The following is a 27,180-nucleotide window of genomic DNA, read 5'->3' on the forward strand; positions in this document are numbered from 1 at the left end:
TCCCCAAACCATCAGGATCCATTTACAAACTCTTGCTGCATCATGTACCTGTCTTCTGGGGCACGTATCACATTGTGATTATATATTAGCTGCTTCTTTATGTTTCCCCCACTCTCCTTCCCGTGCTGTCCGTAGACCCAGGATGCTACAAGAGAAACAAACACACCAATATCCCTCAGTGCCTCACACAATGCCTGCACATAGTAGATACTCCATAAATATCTGGTGAGTTCATTGAGGATTGACTTGCCCCGAGGTCTAGGGCTCCGTGTCTGCGAGGTTTCCTCCTTCTCTCCCGTGGTCTCCTGCCCTCCTCAAGGACCCCTGCCTCACGCAGCCTCTGCCCCTGAAGTCCCCCAACCAGCCCGAGTCCCCTGAGGAAGGGGTGATGGTGCTCCAGGTCAGATTCTACTCATGCAGGACATGAAGCTGAGGGAATGCCAGGGGCTAGTGACCTCGCGGGCACCCCCTGGTTTCCCAGGACCAATCCAGGAGTCGGGGAACAGAACAGGGGCCGAGAGGAGGGGTCCAGAGCCCAGACATCCTGTCTCGATGGCCAGAGATGATCTTTAAACCCCATAAAAGCTGGAGCCGCGGAGGCGGCCGTGCCACCCCCACCGCAAGCGTGTGGTCAGGAGTCAGGAGCCAGCGAGATCAATATCGTGAGGGAGGCTTTCAGCTACGAGGCCTTTCTGCTGCCAAGTCTGCCCTGAGGCCTGAGGAATGGTGTGGAGGAAGCAAGAGACACAAGAAAAGGAACGGAGGTGCATATTCCTTAAAGCCCTACAGCCCAGCACTAGACTGTAGTCTGTCTGCACACCCCCCGTGCGGAGGTAGGCACTCTCCCATTTTATAGACGAGGAAACTGGGGCCCAGAGAGGGGAAATACTTGCCTGAGGTCCTAGCAAAGCCAGAACCAAGGCCAGCCGTGCCTGGTTCAGAGGCCAGCGCTCCCTTAGACAGGTCACACTTGACGAGGCTCATCTCTGGTCCCAACGCCTGGCCTGGCTGGTCTGCACTCCTGGCTCAGGCTGGAAGAGAGGCCTTTCCTAGGCTGTGCCTGCGGCCACACCCAGAATGGAAGCGGGCCACACCCCAGCACTTGCGGGGGCAGGAGCTCACCTGTCCCAGAGCATGCTTCCCAGTATCTCCTCTCCCCTCTGGGCTCCCGGCAGCCCCCCCACCTGTGACAGTGCGGGCTCCCTTGTCCACGGGAGGCCACAGGACACGGCACAGCCAGCATCCCGGCCTCCCCAGGCCTCTGCTTCTCCAAGCCAAGCTGTCCCAGTCCCTAGGCTCCTCGAGGCTGCTGCCCACTGGCCCTTCCCCACCGACTCCCGCTTGCCCACCCCCTGCGTCCACTGTGCACCAGGCCCCTGACCTGACCTGAGGAACTCAGGGGGGTGCTGGCCCTCTCCTCTGACTGTGCCACTCTGCTAATCAGCACAGCCAGGGGTCAGCTCGCTGTGGGAGCAGCGCTGCCACCTTGCTGGCCTGATACCCCCAGGACCGGGTCTCCACACCAGAATGTGGGCGGGAAGGGGGTAGAAGGGAGATGCCTACGTGGAGACACTGCACAGCCCAACAGTCTAGGTCTGCATGTGCGTGTGTGCGCTGTGTGTACGTGTGTGTGCAGGCACCCCCCCAACACACAGGTGCATTTCGTCTCCTACCTACTGTTGGTTGTTTAGAACCAGCTGTATCCGTTCCCTACTTTGAGTTGCTTAGAAACCCCTGAGACTAGTAGTCATTTTTGCCAGTGAATGAGGAAGCCCCAGGTCTTAAGAATAGGAAGGCAGAAGTTTATGCCCATGAGGAGAAATTGCAGAGCCGCTCAACCGGATTTCCCAGGCCCTTCCCTTCCCAGCCCCTCCAGGGGGCCTGGGCACAGCCCTAGAGAGACCCACCCCGCTCCTCCCTCCTCAGAGAGCTCTGCCTCAGACTGGTCGGTGGGGCTAGAGCTGGACGAGGGACACTTGGGCTCGGCTCCCGAGGGGAGAAGGGGGCACACGGGGAAGGGACCATGGGGACATCCAAGCCAACCCAGAAAGGACTTCTTCCTACGCTGGCCCTCCTCCAGGCCGTTCTCCAGGGCAGGTGCGTCTGTGTGTCTGTGGGCACACACCCCTGCCAGGGAGGATTCCACGTGAAGAAAGATCTTCCACAGTCGTTCCGGGGAGAGGGGAGCAATTCCAGTGCCCCGCAGGACCTCAGATGGATTCACTAGTAATCTCAGGGTGCGACCCAGGCTTCAGGACTTGCCAGCCAAGTGTGAGACCAAAGGAGAGACTCCTCGCCTCTGTCCCCCAACCCCACCCCTCTGCCCCTCCTGCCCCTTCCACGGCTAGACTCTGTCCACACTCGGAACACCGCGTGCCGGGGTCAGGCCCTGCCCCTTCCTGGCCCTGGTCAGCACCGGGCTGCGGGGCAAAGCCTGGGACCGCTGGTCTTCCCTGGAGACCCAGACAGGAGCAGTCACAGCCCTAACGGCTCAGCTGGTGCTGAGGCAAGCCGCGCGTGGAGCATCACGGGCCCTGGGTTTGAGTCCCAGCGGTGTGACTCTCAGTCAGGCTGCTGAGACTTGGGCACCTGTGCGCATTTACTGAGGGTCCCGCTAACATGCAGGTTCTGATCTGCAGGTCTGGGGTGGTGACCGAGGTTCTGCCTTTCCAACAGTGCCCGGGTGATGCGGATGCTGACGGCGCAGGGACCACATTTGCAGAAAGAATGAAGAGAGTCATCAGGGTAAGAAGGTGGATCCGGAGCGCTCACCTCCCCACCCCAGAGCCCTCCTGCGGCTGCCAGTCCAGTTCCTCCTCCCCAGGGGTGGCCCCCACCCTGCCTCCCTGGTTTGTCCCCTCAAAGCCAGGCTGCCCCAGCCTGCTACTCTCCTCTGCCTCTCGCATCCCCTGCCCCAGGCCCAGCCCGAAGAGGCCACGTGCCCCCACAGGTGGGTGGCATCGGAGGGGGCCCGCTGCCCGCTTCCACATCTGGAGCACTGGTCCACTCCCTGGAAGCCAGCCAGACTGTCTGACCGATGCCATCAGTTTGGTCTCCTGCCTACCCATCCCTCACCTGAGTCTGTCTTTCCCTCCTAAACAAAACCCTAGCAGCAAAGGAAGAGAGATGTGAGCTAAGAAATGCATGGACCTTCTAGGGTTCTCAGCCTGGCTCTGCCAATTACCAGCTTTGTGATTTTGCGCAATCTCTCGCTTCTCTTTGAAGCTCGGTTTCTTTCTCTGTGACATGAGGACAAGGACAGCCCTTATCTCCCTGGGGGCAGGTGCATGAGAAAATAGGCACACGCGCTCGACACAGTCTCGGGCACTTAGGTTGCTAACTGCCAGCTTGTCACCATTGGTGACGAGTACCAGTTCTGCCTGTCAGAAGCTACGTGACCTCTCACAGCCTTGATCTCCTTGTCACTCGGATGTCATGACACCTACCTGCTGTCCCCGCGGTCCAGAATGTTCCAGAGGCAGTCATGTGAACCAGCTCCAGATAAACTGCTTCTTTTTTTTTTTTTTTTTTTTTAAAAAANGTATGCCAGAGGCATCCCTGAAGCCCACCACACCCCCGGAGCCTGGGGGAGGCCCCCTTCATGCTCGCCGAGGAGCCGCAGACCCCTTCCCCAAAAACACAGCTAGATAAAGGCACAGATTTTTCTTTCGCTTTATCATTTATAAAGCCATACAATGGGTTGCAAAGAAACAAAGCAGCTGTACAGGAGCAGGCCAGCATGGGTGTACAATACATTCATATCCAGGGCAAGTAGCAGAGGTCAGGGTTTATACAAGGTGGCAGAGGTTATAGGCACGATGATACAAAATAGAAAGGATATTTCCATCTATATAAATACATAGCCAGGGGACGGGGAGGACGCCGGGTTACTCTGTTTCTCCTGCAGAGGACCTGGGAGGCAGGGAGGTGGTGGCAAGGAATCTCTTACATTTGTTTCGAATGGCTTGTCAGAGGGGGGAGAGAAACTGGGGAAACACGGCATGCACGCACAGACGTGCTCACTCTCACACACAAACCGAACATGGACACATAAGAGAGTCTCCAACTGTTTAACACTGATTAGAAACCAAACTCGGGACACCCCTGTACAGTTGCCTCGCTGCTGGGAAGAGCCCAGGTGTGGGAAATGCATGCAAGTCCTCCAACCTCTTGGACATCTGAGGACACGGGAGTCAGGAGGGGGCAGATCTGCCAGAGCCCCACCCAGCGTATAGCCAGTTCTTACCAACAATACTGAGAATCTACCAGCTGGGGGTCCTCCTGATTCCTTTCACAGCTGGGTAATATTGACCTTGATATCCCATTGCTCACTCAGTACCTTTGACCCTAACCCCATGTTCCCTAGAGACCAGGAAAATATGTACACATAAACACCCACACTTGCACACGCACGCGTATGCATCCGCTCTGTGTTATGCCAGCCAGGAGCTCCAGTCTGAGGATCCTGGGGCCTACGCCTGGGTGAAGAGTGGCTCTGGGACTCTGCCCCCAACCTCCCCAAGGACCCCGAGTATGGGGAGATGTAGGGGCAGGAGGCAGCCCTCGGACAGGGCATGGACCTCCCCCAATCCTGAAGTTGAGAGATTCTGAAGAAGGGGGGATGACCCAGGAGGCAGGGACGGTGGGCAAATGCCCAGGGCCTATATATCCTGTTCTGCTTACAGACGCCTCCGCACACCCTAGATGGCAGGAGGAACCTCCCCGACCTCGGCTAGGGCGCATCAGAGTACCCTCCCCCCTCCTCCTCGGTGCCCCTTTACACAGATCACACTTGTCCAGCTGGCTGCTGCCGCTTACAGGTCACCCGGCCACCAGGCCCCACCACCCCTCTCTGCCAGTCTCTGACACACCCAGGGATTCCTCAAAACCTAAGGAAGAAGGAATCCACAAGTTTTCAGAGTTGCTAGGGAGAGACTCCGACAAAGATGAGGGCCAAAGGCCCTTCCCCAGCCTGGGACACAGTGTACTGGCCCACAAGCACCTGACTAGATGAGGGGACCAGGCCGCTAAGACTACACCCCTGGAGGTTGACCAGACAGCTCACTTCCTTCCTATTTCCCCTCTGGGGTCGCCTCTCCATTGTTCCCATGCCCTGCCCTGCCCTCCTGTTCCACGGGCGGCGGGGAGCCACCTGGGCCTCTGTCCCTGAATCGGGCAGATGTCAATTCCCTGCCCCCAGGCCGGCCGCAGACACCTGGCTGGAGCAGGGCGCTGGGGCCTGAGCCCGCCTGGCCTCTCTGTCCCTGTTTCGCCGCCTCTCCCGTCCATCCTTGCCAACTCCCCCCAGACCCTTGCCCTGCCAGCCTATTTTTAAGACCAGACAGTGTTCTCCTGGCTGACAGACAGACTCAACAACAACAGCAAAAAGGGTTGAGGGGAAAGGAAGAGAGAAAAGGATAGACATTTACACAATAACAATAATTCTTAAAAGTGCTTTCTCTTAAAGGAAATCTTTGGCAAGAATATACTGCAGTGCTGTGGTGTGTGTGTGTGTGTGTGCACGCGCATGTGCACGTGGGTGCAGAGACCTAACCTGTGAGACACGGGAGTGCCACAGTGTCCTCCCAACCAGTGTCTGACCCAAAGTTAGGGCCACTTGGAGACTGGGGTACCCTTCCTTCTCATTCTTCTGGAAACCCACTCCTTCCAGAGGGATGCGAAGGGGTGAGCAGATCAGCTTCCCAGGGTGCCCGGTCCTTCCCGGGGTCACCCTAGGCTCAGGCCTGAGTGGGGCAGGCTGGCCATGCCTGGGAGGTGGGGGCTGCCGGTGGGCAGTGGGCAAGCATGCGTGACGGCCCAGGGCTGGCCGCCGAAGGGTCTGCCACCCCACCTGGCCTCATGTGGAGAGAGGACACCCGGGCCAGGCGGGGAGAGTCCCATGGCCAGGGCCTGCAGGACATCAGGATATTTACAAAGGAAGTGGGCAGGGACTGTCTCCTATCTGGGAAGAGAGCTGGGGTATGTCGGGAATGAGGACGGGGGAAATCTGGGCATCTGGCTTGAATGCCTCAGAAGGAAGAGCACTTTGGAGGAAGCTTGGTCACCAAGTACAAGGCTGCAATCTTTAGGAAGCGAGGCCCTGCTCCCTACCTTCAGACACTCTCCATCTCCCTGAAACAGAACGTCCACACAGATACAGCTTCTTGGAGGAGAAAAAATGCAAAAGACACAGACGTCACCCACATCTGCCACACACCCTTGTCCCCCACAGGCTCATACACTTGCTCAGGCCCACAGCGAGGGGGCGGCTCCCCTCATCTCTGGTAGCCGACCGCTGTGCCCCGGACTTGCCAGAAAATAAGGGGGCCCAGGGAATGGAAATATGCACCCCCTCCTCACTGAGCCCCACACAGAATCTAGGGAAGGCCAAGGTCAAGAGACCCCTGATGGCTCCAAGGATAAAGGCCCCCTGCACTTCAGACCTCACTTATACACAAAAAAAGGGATGGGAATTGGTTTATGCCTGGGAAGGCAATAAAGCAATATGGGAAAACAATAAATACTTCTTGTCGATTTACCTATTCTTTTTTTTTAACCTTTTCTTATATTTTATTAGCTTACAGATTCTGTCAGTATGTCTCACATATATATTATATATATTTATATATCAGTACAATGCCTCTCAATAGAGACCTTGTCGGCTTAAGAAGCCATTCAACAATGGAGTCCTGGTAAATTTTTTACTCTGGCTTAGAGTGCTTGGTGGTGGTCTGGGGAGTTCCCAATTGCCTGGATGGACTCTCGGCCCTCCAACCTAAGTGCATGCCCTCACCCCTCCCGTCTGTTTCATGGGCAGCTTGGCTGTGCCAGGGTAGCCTTGGCAGGAGTGGGGGGCAGCAAGCTTTGGCGCCATGGGCGGGCCAGGTAGGTGCACAGGAAGTAGCCCCACAAGCTCTGCCAAGGATACCCGGGGCAGCCCAGTAACAGTAAGACCCAGACACACCCGGAGAGGGGGGCAAAAGGCCATCAGGTGTCTCCCCTGGGCCCCACTGAGCAGGTTCCCCAGGACAAGCTCCAACATAGAGACCCTGAGGGACAGACCGGGGCAGGAAGGCTCGATCCCCAACACCCAAAAAGGCATCAAGCAGATAAAGAAATCTGAAGAAAGGCCGGTCTGAGGCACAAAACCCAAGAATGGGCTGAGGGCTCAGAGCTGGCAGCAGCGACCTGCCCATACCTGCTGCTGGGCCATATGCCTCCGAGAAGATGCCCAGAGCTCAACCAGCACTCCTCTTGAGGGGTCTCTTCCCCAAGACAATGCACACATGCATCTACACCTCCTGAACCAAGGCTCCAGACTCCCTGTGGGGGCAGATCAGGGCTAAGGTTGGAGGGCAGCGAGCCTCACTCCTGTGGCACTCTTTGCTGAGAAGGTGCTGACAGCACCCAGAGCCGCTAAAAAAGCAAGTGCGGGGACCAAGAGAGAGTCTGCGACCCCATAATCTTGGGTACTCTGTTGCCCTGTCGCCCCCAACTCACACCTTCTTTGGACAGTATACACATGTGTGTGCAGATACACGGAGCACGCACAAGTGCATGTGTTTGTAACTGTGGCTGAGAGGCACATGGAAATCAGTATGTGAAGCTGTGGATGTGGACATAGTATATACCCCGTATAGACACCCACACAGACTATACGTCGGAGGCAGAGTCCAGAGACCTTAGGGACCTCAGGTCTAAGGTACTCTCAAAGGCAAAAGTTCTTCCACTTGATGCCCCGTGCTTGCTCTTTTTGGTTTGCCAATCTACCCCAGAGGTGGCCAGAAAAGGATTCTCTCCATCTGATTTCTCCTTGCAAAGCAGTTGGGTTAGGGAGACAGAGCTTTTCCATTTACTCCCAAAATATAGATCCCCAAGGAGTTGGTCTGTGTTTTCTGAGGAGCCCCAGCCTCTTGGAAGGGGGAAGGGGGGAGGGGGACCTGGTTAGCGGTAGAGTCTTTGGGGGCTCCGCGGTACCCATCCACCCAGGGGAATCCAAGTTATTCTCCTCCATCTTTTTCTTTCTCTAGCTCTCTCCCTCACCCCTTCCCCTCTGCAATTCACTTCCCCCTCCCCACATTGCACTTTCTTCTCTCCTTCTCGAAAATTGGCCCAAAGTCCTCCTTCTGGATTCAAGGGTGGTCAGGATTCATGAGTCCCCTCCCCACATGCCCCGTCCCCATGCCACGGCCCCGGGCGAGCGCTGGCGCTCATCTCTTCTGGCCGGCACTCAGCATGACCTTGGAGACGAAGTTGACAATAGCGGAGGCGGGCTGGTTGGGGTCAAGCTCAGCGAAGAGGTGGCAGGCGTTGTCGGTGGTGCTGCCCTGCTTCCGAGCCACGAAGCCAAAGAGCCTGATGGGGCAGGAGAAGCGGGTGAGGGGCGTGAAGGGGACCCCAGGCCTCAGAGAACTGCCCACGTGAGCGAGCTGTCCTCAGGCTGAAGTCTCTCCCCACTCTTCCCACCTCTCCCTGCACGGGAGGACTGGGACACAGAGCACAGGGGAAAGGATTCCTCTCTCCCCTCTACCCCGCGCCCCACAGCCAGGTCCTGGAGATAACAAGTGATTGGTTTCAGGCAGACAGAGGGGCAGGGGCAGGAAAAGCTGGAGGCCAATGACAGAGACTGGACACTAAGAGGTAGAGGGAGGAGAGTGAAAATAAAATGGGGACATTCCTCTTTCTCAGCCCTGCCCCTCCCTGACTCTTCTTCACATAACACAGAAGCACATGGATAAAATGCTCTCTGCCTGTCAAAGCAGTTGGCCTCAGACACCAGGAGAGGGTCAGGGAGACAAGGACAAGGGGTCACCCCCACCCCCCGTGCACGCGCACACACACACACACACACACACACACACACACACACACTTTCCTGGACTCAAGAGAATGGGAGGGGACAGGGGACCCCACACCTGTTCCTCCCTACCCCCACTAGGGCTGGAGTGACCCNTAAGGACAAGGGGTCACCCCCACCCCCCGTGCACACACACACACACACACACACACACTTTCCTGGACTCAAGAGAATGGGAGGGGACAGGGGACCCCACACCTGTTCCTCCCTACCCCCACTAGGGCTGGAGTGACCCGGCATTCTCTGTGCAAAACAGAGTTAAAAATACGAGCAGAGAACAGAATGTGAGCCCAGGTCCCCTCCCAGTCGGCACGTTGCTAATTAGAGCGAGATGGGGAAATCGGGACAGCTGGAGATTCCGACAGAAACCCCTCTCCCCAGGACTGGACCACAACAGCTAAAATTAGCAAAGCCGGGTCCCGCTTGCTACCACCCGCATGTATGTGTGCACACACGCACACGCAAACACACACCGGGCTTCCTACGGCTTTGCTCTCCCCAACTTTGTTTGAGGGTGTGGGAACAGCCGGACCAGAGTCCGGAGTAATGACCTGCCCATGTGCAGGGGTAGCCTGGGTCTGTGCACCAATCCCCAGGACCCCCCTGTCCCAGCTTGCCGGGTCTCCAGGGCGCACTGGAAGGCAGTCAGGGTTGGGGGGAGGGGGTGGCTCCAAGCTGCCGCATTGACAGCGAGCCAGCCCTGGCTGCCTGGTTCTGCCAAGGTGGGGAGCCAACCGGCCTCACCCGCCTAAACCCGCCCGCCTGTCCTCCCCTACTGTTTATTTCAGCCCAGGTTCAACAACTGCCAAGTCGGTTCTCCGCTTGGGGAAACAGATCCAGGCAAGAACCCTCAGCCCCAGGGCAGGGAGGAGAGCTGGCGAGAACCTGAGAACAAGTGTCTCCTTAACTGTGGGGCCTGAGGCGCTTTGCACGCCCCTCCTTCACCTGAGACCCGCTCTCCTGGGCCTCGGCCTGGCCTGTGGGAGGCTCAGCACAAAACCAGCCCCCCAATGAAGAGAATGATTTCCAGGCTAGGGCCCAGGCCATTTCTGTCCCTGAACCATCTTCCCTCTCCATGATGGGCCAGTGCCGAGTGACCCTTACACACCAGGTTCCCACCTGCCTGGCTGGGGTCAGGGACTGAGAGACCTTAACCACCCTGGGAACCCAAAGAAGGCTGAAGGAGGTACAAGGCGAGCTTCAAGAAGGCTGGACCCTTGTGTGCTCCTCTCAGCTAATTCTTCATGTGACCTTGGTCAAGGCGAGGTCCCCTGCATCCCGCCCAGCCCTTCTGGCTGCTCCCAAGGGCGTTCATGGTGCTGACTGCCTACTGCTCAGCTCCATTAATTCCTGACCTGGGTGGCCTCACTGTGCCTCCTCCTCCTCACTCTCCCCCTGCCTGCCTCCATCCTTGAATTCCTTCATTCAGCAAATATTTATCACCCCTCCCATGTCTTAGACACAGTCCTACCCTCAGGGGCTGGGCGACGGGGTAGCCATGCCTCCCCATCCCGGGGAAATTGTCTCCTACCCCCACACCCATTTCTACCTGTGCAAAGTGTACTGCTTTTAAGACTCATTTGAAACTATGAGATCTTCCCCCAAACCTGCCCCAATCTCTCCTTGCCTCGATGCGCTCTCCTTCGTTACCCCCCGGCCATATGCTTTGTACCCTACTTTATGTGCCTCTACAGCAGCAGTTTTCTTTTTCTTTTAACAGGGAAAGTTTTCCTCTTCTACAGCAATCTTGCACCAAGTCCAAACACATAAAGGCAACAGCAGGATTTAAGGCTATGAATGTATCGGTTCAATAGCAAAACATTTGCCTATTATAAAGTCAATGAGGGAGAAAAATTGGGGCTGTTTGGATGAACCGTGCAAAGTCAGATGTGGAATTGCTAACCACAGGTCAGCCTCAGTACTCGATTATTCCTATGCTCTGCGTAGGTTTCGTGAGACTGAGAAAACCCTGGTCCACACTGGTAAATAACTGCCTACCAGGCCAGGGTTTCTCCTTCCTCCATAATGGCTCAGTTGTAAGCAGGGAACCCTAGGGTTCCTGGGAACATGGTTTGAAAACCATTGCAACATGTTAGTGCTGTGTATGCACTTGTCTTATACGCTGTGGCAATGTCAGGCCTCCTGAGGGCAGAGGCAGCCTCCAGGCCTGTCTGAATTATCCTGGGGCTGAGCTCCCTGAGGGCACATGGGAAATGTTGAAGGGGGTGGAGGAAGAATCAGCCAGAAGGTCCTAGGTGCATTCCCGAAGAAATTTGACTTTCTGGGCTCCTGAGTTCTGATGAAGAGATGGAGCCCAACCACAGGATTCATAGAAACCCACCAAAACAGTGAGGATAGCAATCAAAGAAGCCAGGAGTTGGGTGGAAAGATCATTTAAACAAGCCCAGGGGTGCCTGGGTGGCTCAGTCGGTTAAGCATCTGACTTCGGCTCAGGTCATGATCTTACAGTCTGTGAATTCAAGCCCCGCGTCGGGCTCTGTGCTGACAGCTCTGAACATGGAGCCTGCTTTGGACTCTGAGTCTCCCTCTCTGTCTCTGCCCCTCTCCAGCTCTCATTCTCTCTCTCTTTCAAAAATAAATAAATAAACATATAGGGGCGCCTGGGTGGCTCAGTTGGTTAAGCATCTGACTTCGGCTCAGGTCATGATCTCACGGTTCATGGGTTCCAGCCTTGCGTTGGGCTCTGTGCTGACAGTCGGTTCAGAGCCTGGAGCCTGTTTCAAATTCTGTATCTCCCTCTCTCTCTCTCTCTCTCTCTCTCTCTGACCTTCCCATGCTCATGCTGTCTCTCTCTCTCAGAAATAAATAAAAACATTAAAAATAAATAAGTAAATATTTTAAAAATCTTTAAAAAAAATAAACAAGCACTTCCCCATGTCTGCTGCCTCCATTAGAACCCCCAGCTTTCTGTCCGCTTTCTCAGACCCCTGCTGGTTTGGTCCTGGAAGAGGGAGGGTGATAAGGCTGGAGGCTGGGCCTCTGGCTTTGAGGCAGGAGAAGGCAAAAGACCTGGCTGTCTGGGCAAGCTCTTCTCCAAAGCTGAGTGACCTGAGCACAAAGGCCCTCGCTGCCCTATGCCTACCCCTGGTCCCAGATTCTAAACCTCCCCAAGGAGCAGCCAGCTGGGGTCAGAGGAAGAGCCACACTTACTTAGCAGGGGCACCTCCTTCTGTCTTCATCCACCTGTGGAGAGAAAGATACCACAGTGTAAATCACTACAACTTCTCCCCCCAGAACCCAGCCCGGCGCACGCCCAGACCTGCTGGGGGAAGGCAAGGGAGACCCCGTTCCAGGGGCATGGGAGCCTCCAAAGATCACGCAGCGGGAGGCATTCAAGGTGAAGACAACACTGCAGCCTGCCTCCCAAGGAGCGCTCCCCAGTGCGGAGAGGAGAGGCGGATTCAAGGTCAAGGATACGGCATGGGGCATGGAAGCAAGCATCTGAGTCCCCATGTGGGGCTCCAAACTTGCGGTGGGAAAAACTCAAAAAGGTACCCGACATAATTACTCACAGTCTCATAGACACAGGCGTATCTTCAAGTTGAACTGAGAATACACACCCCCACGCACACCCACGCCCACACACGCACCCACACAGACCTCAGTGCTGTGGAGATGGTGCGAGAGAAGGTGTCTACAAGACACTTACTTTCTCTCCTGCGGATCCAGGTCACAGAAGGTGACAGTGTTGAGGGGGTAGTGTCGTCTGAAGAAGAGCCTGTGGCACAGATAGCAGATAAACAGAGAATNGGCATTCAAGGTGAAGACAACACTGCAGCCTGCCTCCCAAGGAGCGCTCCCCAGTGCGGAGAGGAGAGGCGGATTCAAGGTCAAGGATACGGCATGGGGCATGGAAGCAAGCATCTGAGTCCCCACGTGGGGCTCCAAACTTGTGGTGGGAAAAACTCAAAAAGGTACCCGACATAATTACTCAGTCTCACAGACACAGGCGGATCTTCAAGTTGAACTGAGAATACACACCCCCACGCCCACCCACGCCCACACACGCACCCACACAGACCTCAGTGCTGTGGAGATGGTGCGAGAGAAGGTGTCTACAAGACACTTACTTTCTCTCCTGCGGATCCAGGTCACAGAAGGTGACAGTGTTGAGGGGGTAGTGTCGTCTGAAGAAGAGCCTGCGGCACAGATAGCAGATAAACAGAGAATGAGTGCCCGAGTGACCACCCTTTCCCACTTTCTACTTGCAAGTGTCAGGCTACCCTCTGCGGCCGTCATGGGTCCCGCAGCTGCCCTCCGCCGCCCCACCTCATGAGCAAGATGGTCTGGGCTGCTCATCTAAGCAGTGCACAGGGACTCAAATGTGTCACTGAAACATGTCCCAATTGCTAGTGACTAGGAAAAGAAAGAAGAAACTGGTGCTGAAGAATGAGCATTGAGGGGACCTGAGGGAGGAAGGAAAGAAGCTGGAGGGAGGGCATGAGAGGAAGGGCTCTAGAAATCAGGCACTTCTAGGAGTTGTATTTATGGCTGTATACTCCATGCAGGCCTATTTGTAGAAAGAAAGATGGATGGATGAATGGATGGATGGGTGGATGAATGAATGTAGAAATAAATGGGTAGATGGATAAATGGGTGGGGGAGGATGAATGGATGATGAATGGATACAGTAATGAAATCACCTGGTGAGTAGATGAGCAAGTGGATGGGTGGGTGGGTGGATGAGTGGACAGGTCAGTGGATGAGTGGGCAGGTGGATAGATGGGGGCACAGGTTGGTAGATGGACAGGTGGGCAGGTGGATGGATGAGTACAAGGTACAAATGGTAAGTGGGTGGGTAAGTAGATAGATGGGGCACAGGGAGGGAGCCCAGTATGGAAACAAGGAGAAGAGTCTTACTTTCTCTGGTTGTCAGTCAGTGTGATTCCCTGGGCAGAAACTTTGAAGTGAACGATGGTGGCAGCTGGTGTGGGGTCAGCAGCCAGAGTCTCAGAAGTGGCTTTGGAGATGGCCTGTGGCCCAGTGAGCGACTCCATGTCCACAGAGTTGACGAAGAGCACGTTGCAGGCTGGAATAAACCCACCCAAAGAGAAGTCACGGGGACTGGAGTGGGTGGGGATGACATCCCAGCTCAGCTCTTCAGGGGAGAAGGAGTAGATGAATTTTGGGCCAGCCTCAGGCCAAGGCACAGAGAGTCACAGACCGCCCAGAGAAGACTGGGTCTGCAGGAAGGGACAGGGCAGGCAGGAGGAAAGGGCTGGGCAGGCATCCCGTCTGGGGTGGCCACTCACCTGCCCCTTGCTTCAGCAAGTCAGTGGTTGAGCTGGCAGGGCCCGAGCTATCTTTCGATTCATCTGTGGGGTCTGAGACAAAAATTTAATTCAGCTGGTAATTAAAACTCTAGAGCTGGAAAGAAGCACAGGTCTGGCTGGGCCCCAGGCAAGCTCTGCAAATACTGTTTTGAAATGGATACTGCTTTTCATAATAGGCCCTGGCAGTGGGCACGTGTGTGTCTGGTCTGAACATTCAATGAGGACTGTCAATAGTCAGCACATGGGTTGAGAGCCCTGGAATCCAACAGTGTGGGGTTCAGAGCTTCACCCCAGCACTTGCCAAGTACCTATAAAATGGAGATCGTGATGATAGTACTGATTGGGCTGAGTTTTTGAGATATTCCATGTACAGTGTTAGCCCAGCGCTTGGCAGAAAGCAAACCTTCAAGTGGCAACTGACATCGCTTTTGTTGTTTTGCATTGATGTAGATCGATGAAAGTCCTGATTCACCAAAGCACTAATGCAGCACAACCGTGATTTCGATATTACGAAGAATGGAGTATTGTCTGTACCAGTGTTTCTCAGACTTTGGAGAGCAGGCTTATTAAAACAGATTGCTGAGCCCCCACCGCAGTTTGTGACTCGGTGGGGCTTGAGAATGTTTGCATTTTTAACAAGTTCCCAGGGTGCCAGTGCCCCCGGTCTGGGAACCGTACTTTGAGAATCAACTGGTTTACACAATGTCAGTGTCAAACAGTTCTGTAATTGCTAAACTATTTTCATAAATTTCGTATAACTATAATTTAGTTAGGGTCTCAACTGTGTGGTTCATAATGCTACTTAAGTTGTACTTAAACTTTTACACTAATAACGTTGGTTAATTATTATTAATAAATAATTCAATGAGTTGAGTTGGATTCATAGAAATTGTGAAATAACATTAGGGGTTTTGTGTGGGCATAGCCCCAGGAGCTCCAAGGGAAATTGGAAGAAAGTCCCAGAGACACTTCTGAATATCTTGTTTGTAAACAGAGAGGATGGGGACAAAGTACCCAGTTTCCAGCTCCTAGACCTCAAGGTCAGGGTCGAGCATAATTTCCCCCAGGTGGGCCCTATACTTCCCACAACCAGGAAGACTTGCTCTTCCCAACAGCTCTACGTCTCCTCAGTCAGAGAACAGCCTTTCAGCCAAGCAGACTAGAAACTCCAGGGACACCTTGGCCCTGTTTTCTTCCCACGCCATGAAGAACTCAGTCACCTCTTCCTCTGAGTGTGCTCCCTCCTCTTTATTCACACCAACCTCCAACACCTGGGTACCCCCATGACCTAAATCTGCCTTCCCCTCCCCCTTCCTTCAGCCCTGCCCACCAATGCCCATCTCATCCTCCACAGTCCTCCCCATAACTGACTCCTACTTCTAGTGCCACCCCCCTGGGCTTATTCTGAGGATTCTCGAAAGAATTTCTTAAAGCCACCAGAGAATTTTCCAGAACAATCTGGAAAGTCAATTATGTGTGTTTCTGGAGTTAAGTTTTTTAAAGAACTTTTCCTTCTTTTTTAATAGGAGTTTTTTTTTTTTTTTAAAGGAAAGTAGTTTTGAATTTCCCCAGATTGGCAAAATGACCCATGTCCTCCGATGCTGGCCCACGTTCTGGAGCGGCTGGCAGCACTGACACAAACAGCAGCCCGGCTCAAAGATGTACTTGGAGAGCAAGGAGTCTCACGTTCCTACCTCGGTTTGGAATGACCAGCTTGCAGGGTAGAGCCAGGGGGATGATGGAATGCTGGTAGACCAGGGCAGAGAGAGACCCTGCAGGGGGAGAAAGCATGTCAGGAGCAAGCAGTGTCACTGGGAGCAGGCCCCGGCTATGAGGAGCCCGACCACCCCACCCCACTAGCCGCCATCTTCAGCTTCCTTATTACCTACCTCTCCCTCATCCCACCAATAAAGCTGAAAATCCACTCCCTCTTTGTTAGCGAGATCTAAGGGAGAAGGTTCCAGCAGCTTGCTCTAGCAGCCATAAGGTTTCCTTTCTAGAAAATTCCTCCCAACATCTCTCCTAAGTCCCTCCAGCTGCTGGGGCCCCTCTCAGGACAGTGCAGCAGAAGTATCAGGGAAAACGTGGGATCAAATCCCACCTCAGTCACTTATTAGCTATGTGTTCTTGGGTAAGCCTAACTTCTATGAACCCCAGTTTCCTCATGTGTAAATGTGACCATAACACCTCCCATGCAGGATTATTATGAGACCAGGAGTAACATAAGGTTCCCAGATGGTGACTTTCACATAGTAGGTGGTCAATGAACACAGTTGTTACAGCTATTATTCAAATTCTAATGACAGTGCACTTCAGTGGGATGAGACAAATGCAGAAAGAATTTGGCAGAGTGAATCAGCCACGGCACAGAGGACGGGAGGCCACTGTTCATTTCCTCTGCTGCGTCTATGGCAAGGGGGACCTGGGAGAGACACTCTAGGCCGACAGGCTGTGGAGACAGGGATGAGGGACAGCTCACCGAAGTTTGGCTCGTTGGGGCAGCCCTTGAGCTTGACTCCTCTGGGGCCAGTCTCTATCAGGAAATGTCTCACCAGCTCGTGGGTCATGTCCCCTGGGATAAAGAGAATGATGTGAGGTTTGAGCGCTTCTCATGGGGCCCTCCCACCACCGGCTAACACCGCTTCCTCACTTCCCCATAGGTGGCTCTGTGACGGGAGGAAGGGTCGGAAAGATAATACAGCCAGAGCCCAGAAGTAGATACACCATCGCTCAAGGAGATACAGCCAGAGTCCCAATAATCCTGCTTCCCTGTCCTCTGACCCCAACCATTGGCCAGGCCCAAGACTTGTTCTCCTGAAGAGTCTGACTTGGCAGGGACCAGCTCCCCCAGGAACTAGAGGTCTGTCCAGCCCCGGTCCTTCTGGCGCCTCGGGCTCCGAGGAGGCTGTGCAGACCACCTGGCCGAGAAGCCCGGCTCGAGGGGAGGGTGTTACCTTTCTTATTCTGCTGCACGATGGTCGGAGGAGGCGACGACACCTTCATGGCCAAGCCGTAGGCCCCTCGGAAGGAGTGGCTGTCGCGGATGATGAAGGCCCCTGGCTCTTGGTCCTTAAGAAGAGCGATGGCTGGGATTGGGAGGGATAGGAAGGCCAGAGCAAATGAGAAATTGATGGCACTGGGCCTTGCTTAAGACTCCTCAGGTCTACCGAATCAGGTCTACTGAATCTTATCTTCAGATAGAATTTAAACACCCCCAAGGGTCCTCCTATGCTCTACTAAAGTTGGCAAACGTCTTCTATAAATAGCCAGGGAGTAAATATTTCAGGCTTCGCAGGCCGTGGCATCTCGAGTGCAAACTTCTCAGCTCTACCACTGCAGCACAAAAGTAGCCACAAACAATATGTAGGCAAGTAGAAACGGAGCGTTCCACCAAAACTGCATTTACAGAAAAAGGTCGGGCCCTGGGCCACAGTCGCCAACACCTGTCTTACATCCACACAGACCTTCCCTGGGAGCCCAGTGGGCCTCACTCCATCCCCACACCCTAAAACTTTGTTCTTTCTGTAAAATGTGTAAGACTCTCCACATCATGTAGAGAGTTAAGATTTGCTATTATCTCGGCCGGCCTTTTACCTTGCTTGGAAAATCAAGACTTTGCTACCTTTTTTTTTTTAATGTTTTATTTTTGAGACAGAGAGAAACAGAGCTTGAGCAGGGGAGGGGCAGAGAGAGAGAGGGAGACACGGAATCTGAAGCAGGCTCCAGTCTCTGAGCTGGCTGTCAGCACAGAGCCCGACGCTGGGCTTGAACCCACGAACCGCGAGATTGTGACCTGAGCTTAAGTCAGACGCTTAACCAACTGAGCCACCCAGGCGTCCCAAGATTTTGTTGCTTTTAAACACCCTTCATAGGTCTACAAACCCTGCTTCCACTCCTCCCAGTTCACCGTGGGGAGATGCCTCTTGCTCTCTGAATTTGATCCCAGCCCCACTCCGTGTTCACCCTGTACTGCAAAAAGGAGTAAGTCTGCCCGGGAAGACGTGGTGGGCTACAGCCAGCTGTGAGCTCTAATGGACCACAGGACCCTCGGTACCACCCAGGACTCACCCTGCTCCCTGGAGATCTCCGGCTTGTACCAATACTTGGAAGTGTCCTGGACGAACTTCACTTTAGCCCGGGTCTCAGGGCTGTTGTCTAAGAGAGATGGAGACAGAAAAAAACAGTGTTATGGGTTGAATTGTGTCTTCCAAAGAGGGTAGGTCAGAGCCCTAAGCCCAGGTACCTGTGAACGTGACCTTCTTTGGAAAGAGGGTCTCTGCAGACAGAAGCAAGTTAAGATGAGGTCATGCTGGATTACAGGGGACCCCAATCCAATATGACCGGTGTTCACATCAGAAGTGGAGGAAAGACATAGAAACTGTGGGGGGAGTCGTGAGGATGGAGGCAGAAGCTGGAGGGACACATCCACCAGCCAGGGGACACCAAGCATTTGTCAGCAGCCGCAAGAAGCTAAGAGGCAAGCCTAGAACACATTCTCCCTCAAGCCTCCAGAAGGAGCCTGCCAACACCTTGATTTTGGACTTCTAGCCTCCAACTCATGAGAAATTAACTGCTGTCTTAGTCACCAAGTTTGTGGCACTTTGTTGTAGCTGCGGTAGGAAACTAACACAAAAAGGCAATGTCCTCAAACGCCATCAGAGCCCTGCAGGAAGGGGCCTCGAGCGCCTTGCCCATCTCGTCTCCTGCCAACTGTTGTGCATCACAGGGCTGCTCTCCTATGGAAAAGCCTGGCACAGCGTTCTCACTGAGCTGAGGAAAGCCCTTTCTCCCCCATCCCCTTCTCTCTCCAAAAGATCCGGGCCAAACCCTTCCTGCAGCTTCTCTCTCACAGGCTAAGGCACCCTACCTTCTAGCCTCTTTCTCCACTGGATGAATTTCCCAACTTTGTCATAGCAACCTTGACGTTGCGGGAAGAAAGCTACATTTCCATCACTTCTCCCAAGCCCTTCCTCATGCCCTATAGGGAGAGCCCGTGTTCTCTGTCATACACATACACAAAAACAGTCCTGCCCTGGAACAGAGGAGGGGGTGGCTTAGAAGCTATCTCCTGTGAGTTACATACCCCACTTCCCTGGCAAATGACCCCCGCTCAGACTCTCGGCAGACCAGAGATGCTTTTATAGAGCATCAGGTTCTGGAAGATATTCAGCATCCAATCTAACCACTCAACTTTACAAATGAGGGATGTGAGGTTCAGAGAGGGAGAGGGACCTGCCCAAATCACACAGGTAGTTCACAGAAAGGCTCCAGTTAGGATCTTCCCAGGTAAGGAAACACAGCCACCCATTTAGTGCCTGCTACACCTGATCTCCCTTGTCTGGGTGTTAGGATGTACAGCCCTCGCTCTCCAAGCCCTTCCTTCAGTTTCTGGAAGCAAAGAAACAAAAAGGGGAAGGGGGCGCCTGGGTGGCTCAGCCGGTTGAGCGTCCGACTTCAGCTCAGGTCATGATCTCACAGTTCATGAGTTTGAGCCCCGCGTCGGGCTCTGTGATGACAGCTCAGAGCCTGGAGCCTGCTTCAGATTCTGTGTCTCCCTCTCTCTCTGCTTTTCCCCCGCTCATGTTCTGTCTATATCTCCTTCAAAAATAAATAAACATTAAAAAAAAATTTTTTTTAAAGAAACAAAAAGAGGGGGTCGGGAGAAGAGGAAGAAAGGAATATTCCAATTCCACAGGTTTCCTCCCCTTTCTTCAGAGAGAAGCCAGAACAGAGGACGCCTGTGCTAATGACGCTATAAAGTTGAAGGCGTAGAGCCGAGATACGGGTTACATTGTGTGTCTGGTGCTCAGTCTGTTTTGACTTGTCGGTCACCCTGAGCTAGGCCCTTGGGATCAGCCTCTGGAGGACAGCAATGGGGCAGGAAGCTCCCTTTCTTGGCAGCTGTGCACTGAGGGGGGCCCTCAGGCAAAGCCGCTGGGCCAAGCAACTGCTGCAAGCTGCCTCCCTCTCTGCTTTGAAGCCCCGGGCCCGCGGCTGCGGGGCCTAATGAGCTGTGAGAGGCGGCTGCAGCCCCCTGCGCCTTCCTGTGTTGACTCCAGTGGCTATTTTAAGCAGGGAAGATGGTGGGAAACAGGAAACGTCCCAACTACTAGAAGTTTTCCATCCTCCAAGAAGAGGGGCTGGGAACCAGACATCTCTGGTAGGCAGCAGGAAGCAGGCGCGTGAGGGGTCACTGTCAATGCCCCTGCCTGGCAGGCCCCGGGCCGGGGCAGGACCTGGGAACAACACACTGAGAATCTAGGTGGCAGGGGCCCACCAGGGCCTGCCTGAAACCTTCTAACTCTTCCTCGAATGCCCCAGAGCTCTGGGGCCATTCTGCAACAGGCACATGAGAGGTCTGGCTGAGAAGCTGCAGATCAGCTGAGGCCTTGACCTTGGTGTTTAGATACCAAGCCCTCTACGTGGAGGCCAAAGATGCCGAGTTCTGGCGATGAGGGAAGAGTTCAGTGTGTGAACAGGCATAAGCTTTGGTGAAGCCAGCTCTGTAGAAAACAGACTCCAGTGAAAATGCCCAACCCTAGGCCTCAGCCCACGGCGCATCTGGCAGCCTGACCCGTTTGTTATTAGTGATGTACACACAGTGGGATCCAAAGGTGGGGACAGAGTGCTGTGGGCAGGCCAAAGGGATGGCGGTGCGGGTCAAGGGCAGATTTTCCAAGTTATGCCACATCACAAATATGAAATCACGAGAAGACAACTCGATTAATGCTTTGCGGGCATGAGCGTCAGGGCATATGGGCCTAGATCGGAAGCCATGTACCAACTGTGTGACCCTGAACACATGACCGAGTATCTCTAAGCCTCATTTTGCTCATGCATAAGATGAGGGTAATCATACCTAGTTTGCCAGGTGGCCGTGAGCATTAAAGGGCTGGTGCGTGGCTCAGAGCCTGGCACATAGCGTGCGCCCCGCGAGTGGCAGGAGCTACGCTCATGGTGATGACAATCATCACAGTAACACCATCATTATTCTCCTCCTCCTCCTCCTCCTCTTCATCATCACCATCATCGCACCCTCAGCCTCCTCGCTACCCCTGCACCCAGTCCACTTACATTGAGGACATCTCCAACTCCCATTATACAGACAAGGAAACTGAGGCCAAGAAGTCAGTGAGCTGCCCTGGGTTGTGTGCCAAGGAGCCGTCAGCACAGAGATGGAGATAGACATCCTAACCAGTGGGCCGTCTGCCACAGCACAGGTGGGGGCGGGACGGGGCCTCACCTGGCATGGAGTACTTGGAGAAGTCGGGCAGCGTGTGGGAGAAGGAGACGGTGCTGCCCCCACTGGGACTGGACATGCCGCTGGCCACGGGTGAGGAGGACACTTTCCCGTTGACGGTGGCGTAGTTGGGGAGGCTGCCCGCCCGGTCTCCCACGGACATCCTTCGCTTCTCGGGCAGGGCTGGCGTCGGGCTCCCTTGCCGGAAGGCTGCCGAGTCCGGCGACGGGGAGGTGACGGGGCTGCTGAGGCCCGGGTAGTAGGCAGGGGACACGGGGAAGGAGGGAGTCGAGGGAGCCTGGTAACCAGAGGCGCTGCTCTGCCGGGACAGTGTGGGTCTCCGGTCCTCGGGGGTGGAATAGCCCCCGTAGGCCGCGTGCCGGTCCAAGCTGGGGCTGCCGGGAATCACAGATCCAGGCCCTCCCGGGTGCCGGCCCAGGCTGGGGCTTCCCGGGGTGGTGGCCACACTGCCATGGAGGCCTGAAACCTGGTGGGCCCCAGGGTGCCGGCCCAGGCTGGGGCTTCCCGGAGTGGTCGCTGCGCTGCTCTGGGGGCTGGAGACCGCGCTGCCATGGTAACCAGTTCCCGCGGGACCCATCACCTGGCGGTGGCTCAAACTGGGGCTACTGGGGGCAGCCATGCTGGGGTTGATGGCCCGGCGGCCGAAGCCAGGGCTGTGGGGGGTGTTGGTGCCCACTGTCCTGTGGCGTGCCTGAGGGCTCCCAGGAACCGTGTGGACACCGGCCACAGTGAACTGAGCCCGCGCTTGGCTGTCTGGGGAGCTGAACTGCTGTAGTGAGTAGTCGGGGCTGCTGTAGCTGCTGCCCACGGTCGGGAGGGGAGAAGAGCTCTGGTAGCTTCTCTGAGCCGAAGGGCTAGGCTGTCCCAGGCTGCCGGAACGGAAGCCCGAATCCAGCAAAGGCTGCGTAGGTGTCCGGGGGCCGTGGTCGCTGCTTTCCCCTGATGGGAAACTCCCCACTGAAGTGCTGGAAAGAGAGAGGTTGAGATGTCAAGGTGGCATTTAGTGCAGGCCAGGCTTTCAGTGAGCCCTCCCCCTCCCCCAACCACTAGTGACAACAGTCAGAGCCCCACTGGCATGCACCAGAATGTCAAGACTTTTGCACATCACCCTATGGAACCATCAGAAGAAGAGACAGAGGCTCAGAGAGGTTGGGCAATCAGCTTGCAACCACATAGCTTGTAAAAGACCAGCGTTCCAATGCAGTTGCACCTGATTCCGAAGCCCATGTTTTCCCCACAGTCCCTTGTTGACGCCTGAGCCACAAGTCAAAGCAAGGGGGTGTCCCCTATGGAAACTGAAGATGGCTGTCCCCATGTCACCTCCAGCACCACGGACACTGAACATCAGGGTGGGGTCAAACCCCCCGGCTCCTGTTCCTACTGGGAGTATCCCTGCCTTGACTCGCTGCTCCCAGGATGCCATTAGCGACTTTGAACACTGTGAGTGCTAGAACTGGGCTTTCATTCCTGGATGGCCGCAAAAGGCAAAGACACCAAGTCTCAGTGCGGGAGATTTCAGCTTATGTAAGGTCTGCTTTCCAGCTGTTGGATCTGGCCACTGATAGCAAGCTGTCTTGCATAGTAATGAGACTCCCGTCATTTGCAGCATTTAAGCAGAAAATGACCAACCTCTTGACCTGAATGTTGTGGTGGGAATTTCCTCCGTCGGGAGGTTAGAGTAGATGAGCACAAAGGTCGCTCCCAATTCTAAAACTCTGATAAAATTCAGTTCAGACGGGACTGTGCCTGGGGAACAGCCACAATCACAGGCCCTCCTCCGAAGTTAGGTACAACCTGGATCGTGCTTGTTAAAGTTTCCTCATGTAGGAAACAAGGGGGCTGGATCAGACAACCCTGATTTCTTCCAGACCCAAACTCCTATCCATTGATGGTATGGTGGGAGAGAGGTCGACAGGGACCCTGCATAAGCTAAGGCTGCAGAGAGGTGGCAGGTAGGCTCTGCACAGGCCCCTGGGTGGGGGCAGGGGTGTCCTTCTACAAGACAATGGGCCAACCTGGAGCTACAGATGGGAAGGAGTCTCGAGGCCAGGCTGGATAAGCTCAGTCCCCGACTGACGTGAAGGGGTGGGGGAGGTAAGCAGGCAAGAGCCAAGGGCAAGAAGCAGGTCACGGGCAAGGCCAAGAAAAAGTCTACCTCAGATCCCAGAAGTGGCTAGAGTGGAATGCCATTCCTGGTACAGAATAACATGGCCTCTGAGGAATGGAGGGAGTGTCAGGCTGAGTGGGACGGGGTGGGGGGAGACTGACATGGAGTTCTGGAAGATTAACCCCACAGGAGAAACACTAGCTTCCTGAGCCCTGAAAAGAGCCAACTCTACAGCAGGAGGAATTTGACTGAGAAACAGAGAAAACCTCCTGATTCAGGGCTCTCTGGATATGAGCAGTGGGGGCTGGTCAGGTTAGGAAAGTGTCCTTTCCTTGAAGAATGCACCTTCTGGCTAGAAGCAGATTTCCCAAGAAATGGAGCCATCTGCCTGTAAAGAGGCTGGGGAGGGGGCAAGGTGGCCTGGGAGTGCACACTTGGCTTGAGGTCCCAGAAATTAAAAAAAAAAAAAGTTTTCATGTTTATTTTTGAGAGAGAGAGTGAGCGGGAGGAGGGCAGAGAGAGGGAGACACAGAATCTGAAGCAAGTTCGAGGCTCTAAGCTGTCAGCACAGGGCCTGACGCAGGGCTTAAAGCCACGAACTGTGAGATCATGACCTGGGCTGAAGTTGGCTGCTTAACTGAGTGAGCCATCCAGACACCCTGAGGTTCCAGAATTCTCAGAAGAGCAGAAGAATGCAGCCTCTGCTCACTTGGCCACCCGCACCACGATCTGGGAGGTGGTGCACTGCACGGGACCAACATAGGGCGGAAGGCATGCGGCAAACTCAGCCACCGGGCCTGGCCAGTGGTACCAGGACGACGTGGCTGGAGAGTTTCGAGGCCTCCTAGGAGCCCAGACTAGGGAAGGGGGTGGGCATGCAAAGGGGCGCCCAGCAGCAGTCTCACCTCTTAGTCCCTGACCCCCGTGCCTGGCACCCTACGCCCTGCCTGAGCTCATCTCCAGCTCCCTCTCCTGTGTCACATCACGTTCTCCCTGTCACCAAGCCCACACCCCGCTCCCCCAGCTGAGCAGCTTCTCACTATACCCCCCGAAAGGAGGGCTTTCCTGTTCAGAGCCCTCCTCTGCCTGATTCCAGGCTTTTCTCTCTGTCTGACCCACCCAGAAAGCCAGCCGTCTATCCACCAACACATCCCTCCTCACCTGCAGCTGCGTGCCCTCAGCCCCATGCATCAACATGTCCACACCCCAGGCCCCCTCCCCCCCCCGGCCCTCCTGGCTGTGCTGTCCTTCTAGAATGCCCACTCCCTCCCTCTCCCCCTTTCAACACCTGCTCACCCTTCTGGCCTCACCACAAATACCTCCAGCCCCCCAGAAACCCTCTCTGCATCCCTAGCCAGAAACGGTAGCCCCTTGCTGGGAGCTCCAGGCACTTCTGTGTCTGCTTTGGGCACATCTGTCCGGCATCCTGTGACAGGCGGGCACCTAAATGCAGGGCCAGGAGAGACATGGGCTCTAGAACCAGATGCCTTTGGTCTGAATCCTATTTCTGCTACTGTTCGGCTGCAGGACCTTGAGCAAGCTACTTGGCCTCCCTGTGCCTCAGTTTCCCCTTCTAAAAAGTAGGATCTAAAAAGTAAGAATAGCATTTAGCAAAGTGCCAGGCACGCTGGAAGACTCACTAGATCACTATCTTGGTGCTGTTGTTGGGTTTTAAAGCTGGGGGAGGACTGGTTCACTGCATGCACGGCGGTGCACTTGCCGCACAGTTTGCCGGACGGTGGGATTGAATTCACCCCGGGAATTACAGCTCCTCTGCCCTCATGCTTCCCACAGGATTTGGCACCCGGATGCCCTCTCAGTGGCACCCCAGCCCAGCCAAAGGTGCGGCTATCTGGATGTGATTTCTGCCCATCCACGCTCCAGGCAGATTCAGGCCTGGACCCTCCTCCCCGCTTACCTGTCAGCACTGAGGATGGGGCTGCTGGTGGAGAGGGGGCTGGGGGAGACAAAGGAGCCTCCCAGGGTCCCGTTCCTCAGGGGCATCTCTTGGCTATAGGCCTGGGCAGGTGGGGCGCTAAAGCTCTTGGGCTCGGGGTCCTGAGTTCGAGGCCCAGGCACTGCCGTCCGCACCACCGACTCCACGTAGCTCCGGGGCTCTGGAACAGAAGAGAACACTGAGGTCCATGAGGGTGCAGTGTGGACCCCGACAGCGTTTCCCCAGCCTGTGANACACCCCAGTGGGCTGGTTTCAAAGGTGCGGCTATCTGGATGTGATTTCTGCCCATCCACGCTCCAGGCAGATTCAGGCCTGGACCCTCCTCCCCGCTTACCTGTCAGCACTGAGGATGGGGCTGCTGGTGGAGAGGGGGCTGGGGGAGACAAAGGAGCCTCCCAGGGTCCCGTTCCTCAGGGGCATCTCTTGGCTATAGGCCTGGGCAGGTGGGGCGCTAAAGCTCTTGGGCTCGGGGTCCTGAGTTCGAGGCCCAGCCACTGCCGTCCGCACCACCGACTCCACGTAGCTCCGGGGCTCTGGAACAGAAGAGAACACTGAGGTCCATGAGGGTGCAGTGTGGACCCCGACAGCGTTTCCCCAGCCTGTGAGGACAGCTCCCAAAGGACAGCCAAGCATGCAAAGGGCACTCCTGGGGCTCCCCGTCTTCCCAGTGTCTTGGAGAAGCTGTGAGAGCCCCCACAGAGCCTTTACCCAGGGCCTCGCTCACAGATGCTTCCCAGAAACGGACCCCAGCTTTGCCGCTGAACACGGCCGTCATAGATTCTTCCTGCCTGGGGCTAGGGCACCGTGTCTATAGCTGGCACCCCGTTTAGCTGCTTCTTTTCTTCCAAGACCCTTCTACTCAGCCTCCCAGGCTCTCCAAGGTCCTCCCTGGCACCGCTGGAGTCTGGGCTCTACAGTGGACCCACAGCTCCAGCCCAGCCTTGCCCACACTCAGGACAGAGCCAGGGTTCACATGGGCTCCACCCACGCCCAGAATCCAGAAACAGGCTTGCTGGCCTAGCAACAGGCCTGCCTGGTGCGTCACGCCCAGCCCCCGCCCTGACAAGTCACACCCACCCACCTTGCCTGACACACTTAGCATTCCTCCCGAGACTGACAGGGCTCTCCGAGTCTGGTGTTCAGGAGGGTCTAAGGATCGCGGGGCGGGGTTGCAGGACAAGTGCCAGCAAGGCCATTCTACAGGCGAGGGCCCTGAGGCCTGGGGAGAGTGATCAATGTGTCTGGGAGGTGCGGTGGGGAGTCAGATCTCCTGACCCCCAAGGTGGCGCGTGTCTGACCCTCCTCCCAGGCCTCTGAGGCCTGGCCTGAAACTAACTCTGTGCTACGGCGGAAGAAGCAGGGCACTCTCAGCCTCTCTGGGGACGTGAGCAGGGATAGATGACATTCCTACCTCCAAACCTAGCACCATCCTATCTCCCCCCAGAGGGACGTGATCAGAGAGCCCAGGCTCACATGCCACCCACAATCAGGGCATCTGCCAAAACCAGCCTAAGAAAGTGAAGAACCAGGGAGTCTGTGCCGCCCTGGGCCGGCCAGGCCTGTGTGACAGCAGATGGGGGAGGGCAGGATGTCTTCAGAGGGACAAGCATGGGGTGTCTTATTCCAGGTACTGGGCACAGGGTGGTACAAAGCCAGCCACCTCAGTGCCCTGAAGCTGGAGTCCATACAGGCAGGGGCACCTGA

General features: G+C 55.4%; 1 protein-coding gene across 1 annotated transcript in view; it reads right to left on the bottom strand.

The window, feature by feature from the left end:
- Window positions 1–3,658: 3,658 nt before the first annotated feature.
- The window catches only part of TNS1 (tensin 1), a 189,647-nt gene continuing 166,125 nt past the window's right edge, over window positions 3,659–27,180 (bottom strand). The window contains exons 23-33 of the mRNA XM_077748685.1: window positions 25,811–26,009; window positions 21,395–22,377; window positions 18,220–18,306; window positions 17,106–17,237; window positions 16,631–16,723; window positions 15,846–15,923; window positions 14,131–14,202; window positions 13,739–13,907; window positions 12,949–13,017; window positions 12,029–12,061; window positions 3,659–8,355 (exon numbers count right to left, since the gene is read on the bottom strand). Coding sequence (XP_077604811.1) covers window positions 8,211–8,355; window positions 12,029–12,061; window positions 12,949–13,017; window positions 13,739–13,907; window positions 14,131–14,202; window positions 15,846–15,923; window positions 16,631–16,723; window positions 17,106–17,237; window positions 18,220–18,306; window positions 21,395–22,377; window positions 25,811–26,009 — 2,060 coding nt within the window. The 3' untranslated portion in view covers window positions 3,659–8,210. The remainder of the gene's footprint in view (window positions 8,356–12,028; window positions 12,062–12,948; window positions 13,018–13,738; window positions 13,908–14,130; window positions 14,203–15,845; window positions 15,924–16,630; window positions 16,724–17,105; window positions 17,238–18,219; window positions 18,307–21,394; window positions 22,378–25,810; window positions 26,010–27,180) is intronic.

The sequence above is a fragment of the Crocuta crocuta genome, unplaced genomic scaffold (assembly GCF_008692635.1).
Source record: "Crocuta crocuta isolate KB4526 unplaced genomic scaffold, BGI_CrCroc_1.0 scaffold229, whole genome shotgun sequence".
NCBI lineage: Eukaryota > Metazoa > Chordata > Mammalia > Carnivora > Hyaenidae > Crocuta > Crocuta crocuta.